The 9,815-nt window shown below is 49.9% G+C and overlaps 1 protein-coding gene across 1 annotated transcript in view; it reads right to left on the reverse strand.

Moving 5' to 3' along the window:
* Positions 1-9,815, reverse strand: part of DLGAP2 (discs, large (Drosophila) homolog-associated protein 2) — a 121,266-nt gene that overhangs the window by 464 nt on the left and 110,987 nt on the right. Inside the window, exons 12-14 of the mRNA XM_010833414.1 lie at positions 2,132-2,284; positions 951-1,119; positions 8-149 (exon numbers count right to left, since the gene is read on the reverse strand). Of these exons, the coding sequence (XP_010831716.1) occupies positions 8-149; positions 951-1,119; positions 2,132-2,284 (464 nt within the window). The remainder of the gene's footprint in view (positions 1-7; positions 150-950; positions 1,120-2,131; positions 2,285-9,815) is intronic.

Below are 9,815 nucleotides of genomic sequence, written 5' to 3' on the forward strand. Positions count from 1 at the left end.
CACCCACCCCCCGGTGCTGCCCGGTTCTCCGGGCAGGAAGCCTCTGCGCACGTGAACCTGGGCCTCGGTCTTGGTCGTGGCACCGTTCTGCCCCTGCTGCTTGGTAAACGCTCCCTCACAAACCCACACCCGCTCACCTTCACGGGAGCCTGCACGACGCCCCCTTGACAGCTTGAGACGCTAATCTATTCAACAGACTGCAAGGTCCGAGGACATGGAAACTACCTCTAATCCTCTGCCATGGGCCTCAGACCCCTCGACATTAACTACCTACGGCTTTTCACTTGCATGGGAATCGGATGTGAATAACTGGCTCTGACTCTCAGCTTGTGTTCTCCAACCACAACCCCAAGATCCGAGCATGCCTTTTCCAGAAAGAGAGAGACTGCCCGATTCCGCAGCAAAGGAACATGGGGAGCTGGCAAGTGCCCCGGGCACGGAAGAGGCCTGCGTCCCGCCTTGTGCCCTTTGTCTGCTGGGCCGGGATCAGACACCAGACCTGCCCAGGCGGGAGGGAGGGTCACACTGAGTCCTTGCTGGAAAGGGGCGTGGCCTTTTCTGAGCACGTGCCCAGCTGCTGGGGGAAACCTTCATCTGTCCTTTCCCTTTCAGCCTCCAAAAGGACCCGAAGGCACCAGGGTGCCCAGGCCTGGCCACCATGGCGGGTTCAGTGGACACACGGCAGAACCCAAAGTCTGTCCTACTGTTTTTGGCAGGAAGATAACTTCGGTGTTTGGAACTTTGTTCTTAGGGTCAGAAGCAATGTCCTTCCTGACTTGATGGCAGGGGTCAGTAGGGGTAATTACTTTGCCAAGACTTCCAGCTATTTCAGAATGTAACTCTTGCCCTGAGTGCGGGACTGTACTTGTCTCTTTGCACGCCTGCGGGGCCTCTGAAACACGCAGCAGTGAAACCAGCCCTTGTGGGAATCTCCACCCACACAGGCTCACAGCCGTCCTGGGGTGGGGGGGTGATGGCCTCGCAGATCTGCGAGGACCTTGGCCCCAGGGGCACGACGCGGAGCTGGGGCTGCGTTCCAGGGCTGCTCGCCTCCCGGACAGGGTGCAGCGCCCTCAGCAGGACCCCGTGTTCACTCTGAGGACTACCCGCTAGGTAGAGCTGGGTAGAGGGTGATATTAGTGGTCAGGTACAGAAGAATGGAAAATGGGAAGGGCTTTTACGTATCTTCAGACTAGTTTAAAAGTTGGATTTTTAGTGGTTTCCTAGAATAACTTTTTCACTGGGAATCATTACTTATGATCACCTTCATTCATGACCAAACCACAGACCTCTTGGACTTGCTCACACACAACCTGGTCGTTTGCACGCCCCTCCGCCCCCCTGTCTGCGGTGACAAGGGCTTTGTCAGCACCTGCGATCGAGCGATGGTCTCCAACTTGGACCACGGGGGGCATGTTTTAGGGAAAAAGGATGATGATGGTCTGCGTGCTAATTATCTAGATGTACAACCCTCAGCTACTCCCCTGTCCCAAAGTATCTCGGATCAATTGTCTTTATTTTGATTGATAATGTCTGTCTAAGAAAATCAGATTATGATTCTGGAGAACTTCTCTAAGATGCGTCAGGAAGTCAATGTCTTTATAGCTAATTCACACTTATTTCTCAGCCCTAGAGAACATGATACCTAAATGGAAGAGCTGAAATCACAGGTCAAACTTAATGGGCATTTTCAGCCTATCTCAGGGCCAGCTCTATAGGAAGTGTACATTCTTTAAGTGTTCAGTGAAGTTTACAGTGTTTCTCATCTCCCCAAGCATCACTGTAAGCAACCTGAAGCCTGTGGGAACCACCACAGTGCAGTCCACACAGAGGGTGGTGGCGATGGTAATAATTCAGAGGACGGGCCCGACAGGAAACGTGACTGCGAATTCACATGTGGGTTCTATTGGTGTCTTCTCGGAATTGTCAGCAAGAAAGGGACTTACTATACATGCTGATGACTCTAGCACCAGTCTGGTTGTGCAGACATGGGTTTAGGTGTGATATCAGATCCTGTCCTGTTAACTGCAGACTGAGACACGCATGGTAACGTGGTACTTGGAGCACGTGCAGGGATTGTGGGCAGGGACGGGGGCGGTGGGCTCAGTGTGGGGATGCAGCAGGGGCTTACCTTCCTCTCCGGAGATTCGACCACTTTCCAGTCGGTGAGCTTCAGCTGGTGCAACTCATCGAACTTCATGCTGACATCCTGAACGGACAGCTGCAGCATGTCCCAGTAGCCGGCCAGATCCTGGGAGGTGGGCCTGGGCATGGCGCTGGGGTCCTGCCGGACACATGCACAGTTAGAGCTGTGGAGACCTCTGGGCAGGGTGGGGGAAGGGGCTGCTTTTCCCAATGAAGGGGGTCTGGGAGAAGCCTCCGTAATTAGAATTGGGTGCACATGCTCCTGAGGGCCCATGAGGCTCTAGTGACAGTTTACATGAGTGTTTGCTGACAGTTAAAAAAAATTTGTGATGGAATTCCACCTGAGCTATTTCAAATCCTAAAAGATGATGCTGTTAAAGTGCTGCACTCAATATGTCAGCAAATTTGGAAAACTCCAGTACTGGAAAATGTGTTTTCATTCCAATCCCCAAAAAGGGCAATGTCAAAGAATGTTCATACTACCTCACAATTGCACTTATTTCACATGCTAGCAAAGTAATGCTCAAAATTCTCCAAGCTAGGTTTCAACAGTATGTGAACCGAGAACTTCTATATGTTCAAGGTGGATTTAGAAAAGGAAGAAGAACCAGAGATCAAACTGACAACATCTGTTGGATCACAGAGAAAGCAAGAGAATTCCAGAACATCTGGTTCATTGACTACGCCAAAGTCTTTGACTGTGGATCACAACAAAGTGGAAAATTCTTCAAGAGATGGGAATACCACGACACCTGACCTGCCTCCTGAGAAACCTGTATGCAGGTTAAGAAGCAACAGTTAGAACTGGGCATGGAATAACAGTCTGGTTCAAAAGTCAGGAAAGGAGTACAGCAAGGGTGTATATTGTCACCCTGCTTATTTAACTTAAATGCAGAATACATTAAGAGAAATGCCGGGCTGGATGAAGTACAAACTGAAATCAAGATTGCCAGGGGAAATATCAATAACCTCAGATGTGTAGATGACACCACCCTTATGGCAGAAAGTGAAGAAGAACTAAAGAGCCTCTTGATGAAAGTGAAAGACGAGAGTGAAAAAGCTGGTTTAAAACTCAACATTCAAAAAACGAAGATCATGGCATCCGGTCCCATCACTTCATAGCAAATAGATGGGGAAACAAGGGAAACAGTGACAGACTTTATTTTTGGGGGCTCCAAAATCACTGCAGATGGTGGCTACAGCCTTGAAATTAAAAGACCCTTGCTCCTTGAAAGAAAAGCTATGACTAACCTAGACAGCATATTAAAAAGCAGAGGGATTACTTTGCCAACAAAGGTCCATCTAGTGAAAGTTATGATTTTTCCAGTAGTCATGTATGGATGTGAGAGTTGGACCATAAAGAAAGCTGAGCACGGAAGAATTGATTATTTTGAACTGTGGTGTTGGAGAAGACTCTTGAGAGAGTCCCTTGGACTGTGAGGAGATCAAACTAGTCCATCCTAAAGGAAATCAGTCCTGAATATTCATTGGAAGGACTGATGCTGAAGCTGAAGCTCCAGTACTCTGGCCACCTGATGTGAAGAGCCAACTCATTAGAAAAGACCCTGATGCTGGGAAAGATTGAAGGCGGAAGGAGAAGGGGCCGACAGAGGACGAGATGGTTGGATGGCATCACCGACTCAGTGGACATGAGTTTGAGCAAGCTCTGGGAAATGGTGAAGGACAGGGAGGCCTGGCGTGCTGCAGTCCGTGGGGTCTCTAAGAGTTGGACATGACTGAGCAATTGAACACCAACAGACCTGAAAAGTCCGCATTGTGTGTGATCGAGTTGTAGGACATGCTGGAGAGGGCACAACTACGGAGACAGGAAAAAGATGAGAGGCGGCTAGGGGCTGAGGGGACACAAGGAGTGACCAGGGGGAGCACAGAGGATTCTCAGGACCGTGAGGCCGCTCTGCGTGTCACTGTCCTGGTGGACACATGTCATATATTTGTCTAAATCCACAGACTGTCCAACACCAAGAGTGACCCCTGATGGAAATCGTGGACTCGTAGTGATGGTGATGGTTTGTGCGGGTTCATCAGTCGTGACACACGGACCATCTGGTGGGGATGCTGATAGTGGTGGGGCTGGTGTGTGGCAACCGGGAGTACGTGGCATTTTCTCTGTATTTTTCACCCAGTTTTGCTGTGAATTTACAATGGCTCAAAAAATGTATATAACGTGGTTGAAAAATGGGCAGAGGATCTATCTTCCAAGGAAGACATACAGATGGCCACCGGGCACATGAAAAGATGCTCAGCATCACTAATCATCAGAGAAATGCACAGCAAAACCACAGTGGGGTATCACCTTGCACCTGTCCCAGTGGCCATCATCAGACAGGAAGTAACAAGCTTTTGAGGATGCAGAGAGAAGGGAGCCCTTGTGTGCTGCTGGTGGGAACACAGACTGGTGCAGCCACTATGGAGAACAGTATGGAGTATCCTCACAAATTCAACATGCAGCTAGCACACAACCCAGCGGTGCACTCCTGGGTATTATCCAAAGAAATGAAACACTAATTCAAAAAGACACACGCACCCCCACATTCACTGCAAAACTATTTACAATAGCCGAGACATGGAAGCAGCCGAAGTGTCCTTCAGCAGAGAGGATGTCATGCATATATATACTGAAATACTACTCCAGTGTAACAAAGAATGAAATCTTGAAATCTGCGATAACATGTAAGTCAAACAGAAAAAGAAAAATGCTGTATGACTTCACTTGTATGTTGTGAAATATAAAAATCAAAACAAATGAACAAACATAACAAGATGGAAACAGAGTCATAGATACAGAGAACAAACGTGTTTGCAGAGGGAACTGGGGATGGGGCTAAGAAATAAGTTCGGGAGATAAGGAGGTACGGACTGCCAGCTGCAAAATAAGAGAGTCATGGGAATGAAACTTACAGTGTGGGAATCCAGGAATAATTGTGCAGCCTCTTTGTATGGTGACATATTGTAACTAGACTTATCGTGTTGATCAGTTTGAAACATCAAATCACTATGCTGTGCATCGGGAACTAACATGGTGCTGCATTTCAAAAAATAAAGAAGCAAACTCATAGAAAAAGGGACCAGATTTGTGGTTAATTAGAGGGAGGCATGGGGTGGGAGGAGGGGGAACGCGATGAAGGTGGCCAAAGGTACGAACTTCCAACAACAGGATACACCAATACTAAGAATGTGAGGTACAGCACGATAAATGCAGTCTGCACTGCTGTTCCTAATATGAAAGCTGTTAAGACAATAAATCCTGAAGGCTCTCATCACAAGGAAAGTTACATTTTTCTACCTCTTTGTGTACCCACAAGACGTGATGGATGTTCTCTAAGATTTGGTGACAATCATTTCATGATACCAGTCAGATCACGGTGCTGCACCCCCTACACTTATCCAGTGCTGCATGTTCATTGTATCTCAACACAACTGGGAGAAAATGGAACCTGGGGACGATGGCGCCTGTTAAGGTTTTGATGCCTGGACAGTTCTGGCAGCTGAGGCCCTCTGGTTCTGGGCGCCTGTGGGGTTCCTGGGCAGGGTCTGTGGTGGTGCTGGTGGTGGGGGGCACTGGGGAGGTGGGGCCTGTTTCCTTCTGTCCTCTGAGGGGTCTCAGCCCTGCTTCTGAAGGTCAGAGACACCCTACGTGTGCACCATGGATGCCGTTGCCCTGGCTTGGAGGGAGGGCTTGGCAGGTCAGGTTCCTGCCCTGGGAGGACAGCTGACGCCACCGAGTGGTGCACGGGCAGCCAAGGGTGGATGTGGCCCCAAGACGCGTTTGCTCCTGCAGGTGCTTATCAGGGCACTGATCCATTCACGGAGCCCCACCCTCGTGAGCTTTCCCCCCACAGTCCCCTCCTGTCACCCCCACCGGGCCAGGACTCGATGTGTGAATGCTGGAGGACACAGATGTCTAGTCCTGGTTCCGTGCCCACACCCACTAGGCCACTCTCTGGGCCCTGTCCATCCTGCCTGATGTGACCGGATGGCAGCTGTGCTGAACTGCTGGGAGGGGGTCAGAATCGCCGTCTGAGCCACTTGCACACAAAGCCTTCATTTTCCACTCTGAGTGAGAATTGCAACCCCTGTGGCTGTTTACTGTGTGAGGACCATTCTCCACTGAGCCACCAGGGGGCGACCTGGTGTGCAGACCGAAGAGCCTGATGGGCAGGTGCAGGGTCGCACACAGGTTCAGGGTTGGATGAGGTCACGTACAGGGTCAGAGCGAGGTGCAGGGTCAGGGTCAGGGTCAGATACAGGGTCAGGCTCAAGCTCAGGGACGGGTCAGGGTCATGTCAGGGTCAGGTGTGGGAGGGTTCGTAAGGTCGCTAGACCTGGGTTGTCATGCACTTGCCTGAGTTTGAGCTCAGCTGCCGCTTGTGAAGGAAAACAGTGAAGGCCTTGCTCTGAGCTGTGCCTTGCAGGTGATGGGGTTTGGGGGGACCAACAGGGGCTCCCTGGACGTCTGGGGCTGGCAGGGTGCTCCTCCCCGACAGTGGGTCCTGAGCCGCGTGTCCTCCTCCTGGAGGATGAAGCTGGCACAGCGACCCCTCCTCCCCTCCCCACCCCCCACAGGGGCAGGTGTGAAGGGCCTGCATGTGTCTGAGGATCACGTCGCCCAAGAGTGAACTCTGGGGTCACTGGGCCTCCGCTCTGGGCACTGGGGGGCAGAGGCCATGGTCATGGTAGACCCCAGCACGGTCAGGGCCTTGCTCTGTGTCCTCTACTCCTTTCTGGGAGGTGTAGCTATGTCTGTGTCCCTGGACACTCACACGCCCTGGTCTGTTTGTAAGCCTCGTCTGTCACATCAAGGTGGGCCAGGCCAGTCTCCTCCCCCAGCAAGTGCACAGAGCTGTTCATCCCTGTTGACTGCACGCAGGGCCCCAGGGTGCTATCTGGCCCCAGCATGGGAGGTCCTGGGATGTGGGCTCAGATGCTTTGTGTTCTAGAACATTCTCCTGGAGCTGTGTGTCCTGAGAAGGGCTGAGGAGAAACCATGGTCTCATTCAAGTGCAGCGTTAGATCAGCGGTCTGTGTGTGACTCCATCTCTCCCAGCTCTGAGGGTGCTGAGCCGCTGGCCCTAGGGCCACAGGGGTCCACCAGCTAGTGTCAAGGGCAGGCCCTTCCCAGAGTCCATCCTCAACAGCCAGTGGGTCTGACTCACTCCCTGGGGCCATTTCTTTGACTTAGAACTAGAGCTGCCAAGGAGGACAGTGTGGTTTTGACGAGCAGGGCCCTGCCGGCACTTTCAGCCCCTCTGCTGACGGTCTGCCCAGAGCCCAGCAACCTCCTCCAAGTGCTCCGGGGCTTTTGGTCCAATGGAGGGCACACGAAAAGGAAGTGGTCATGCCAGACCTCCTGTGGCCAACACAAAGTGCAATCTGACGTGTGTAAGAGGTGTCAAGGATGTGACACTGGATAATTCTCAGGTCTAATACCAGCTATATCTGGCAGAGAAGACGTGCATTGCTCACAGCTGGAAGACTGTTACTATGCTACATGGAGGTTCCTGAAGACGTGAACAACCCTCCCATCGGCTCAGCGGAACAGGGACCACGCCCCCTGGTGGCCTCAGTCAGTCCTCAGAGATAGCGATGGGGTGCGGGTGGGGCTGGGGGCAGGACACGCCTGGGGGATGGGAGAGCCGAGTGTTTCTACAACTGCATGTTCATTTGAGGGACCCTAAGCCTGCCTATCGATGCTTTTGAACTGTGGTGTTGGAGAAGACTCTTGAGAGTCCCTTGGACTGCAAGGAGATCCAACCAGTCCATTCTGAAGGAGATCAGCCCTGGGATTTCTTTGGAAGGAATGATGCTAAAGCTGAAACTCCAGTACTTTGGCCACCTCATGCAAAGAGTTGACTCATTGGAAAAGACTCTGATGCTGGGAGGGACGGGGGGCAGGAGGAGAAGGGGACGACGGGGGATGAGATGGCTGGATGGCATCACTGACTGGATGGACGTGAGTCTGAGTGAACTCTGGGAGTTGGTGATGGACAGGGAGGCCTGGCGTGCTGCTATTCATGGGGTCACAAAGAGTCGGACACGACTGAGCGACTGAACTGAACTGAAGCCTGCCTATTCCCCGCTCTTAAATGTTGATTGTAACTTCACGGCATAGGCGACCAGGTGCTAACGCTTTAAATCTCATGATGCACTTGAATGGGATTAATGGAAAATATTGGAGAAAACATTCTTTTTAATGATCCTGATGAAAAGGGATGAATTGGCAACTCTGACGTGCTAGGCTGCCTACGTGTGGAAGAACATGCTGCAAACTCACAGGCCTCCTTGTGAATTTAAGAACGGAGCAAAACAAGACCGAGGCACCGTGAACTGCTGCTTGTGTGTTAATGAAAATGTCTGGTCTGAAAGAGGTCAGTGTATGGATTATAAATAAAAATACATAAAAGAGGTTGTAAAGTAGTGTGAATACCATTGAGCTGTTACTCTTCAATGACTTTCTCCAAATAATTATTGTTTCTCCAAAATAATATCGGTGAGTACTTTCTTTGGTCAGATAAGGAAAATATGTGTGTTATGATACATATTTATATTTATTGATAGACAGAGTGCCTGATGAACTATGGACGGAGGTTCGTGACATTGTACAGGAGACAGGGATCAAGACCATCCCCATGGAAAAGAAATGACAAAAAAGCAAAATGGCTGTCTGGGGAGGCCTTACAAATAGCTGTGAAAAGAAGAGAAGCAAAAAGCAAAGGAGAAAAGGAAAGATATAAGCATCTGAATGCAGAGTTCCAAAGAATAGCAAGGAGAGATAAGAAAGCCTTCCTCAGCAATCAATGCAAAGAAATAGAGGAAAACAACAGAATGGGAAAGGCTAGGGATCTCTTTAAGAAAATTAGAGATACCAAGGGAACATTTCATGCAAAGATGGGCTCAATAAAGGACAGAAATGGTATGGACCTAACAGAAGCAGAAGATATTAAGAAGAGGTGGCAAGAATACACAGAAGAACTGTACAAAAAAGATCTTCATGACCCAGATAACCACGATGGTGTGATCACTCACCGAGAGCCAGACATCCTGGAATGTGAAGTCAAGTGGGTCTTAAGAAAGTGTCACTATGAACAAAGCTAGTGGAGGTGATGGAATTCCAGTTGAGCTATTTCAAATCCTGAAAGATGATGCTGTGAAAGTGCTGCATTCAATATGCCAGCAAATTTGGAAAACTCAGGAGTGGCCATAGGACTGGAAAAGGTCAGTTTTCATTCCAATCCCAAAGAAAGGCAATGCCAAAGAATGCTCAAACTACCGCACAATTGCACTCATCTCACACGCTAGTAAAGTCATGCTCAAAATTCTCCAAGCCAGGCTTTAGCAATACGTGAAATGTGAACTTCCAGATGTTCAAGCTGGTTTTAGAAAAGGCAGAGGAACCAGAGATCAAATTGCCAACATCTGCTGGATGATGGAAAAAGCAAGAGAGTTTCAGAAAAACATCTATCTCTGCTTTATTGACTATGCCAAAGCCTTTGACTGTGTGGATCACAATAAACTGTGGAAAATTCTTCAAGAGATGGGAATACCAGACCACCTGACCTGCCTCTTAAGAAACCTATATGCAGGTCAGGAAGCCACAGTTAGAACTGGACATGGAACAACAGACTGGTTGCAAATAGGAAAAGGAGTACATC

This window comes from Bison bison, unplaced genomic scaffold (genome assembly GCF_000754665.1).
Source record: "Bison bison bison isolate TAMUID 2011002044 unplaced genomic scaffold, Bison_UMD1.0 scf7180017863606, whole genome shotgun sequence".
In the NCBI taxonomy this organism is placed as follows: Eukaryota; Metazoa; Chordata; class Mammalia; order Artiodactyla; family Bovidae; genus Bison; species Bison bison.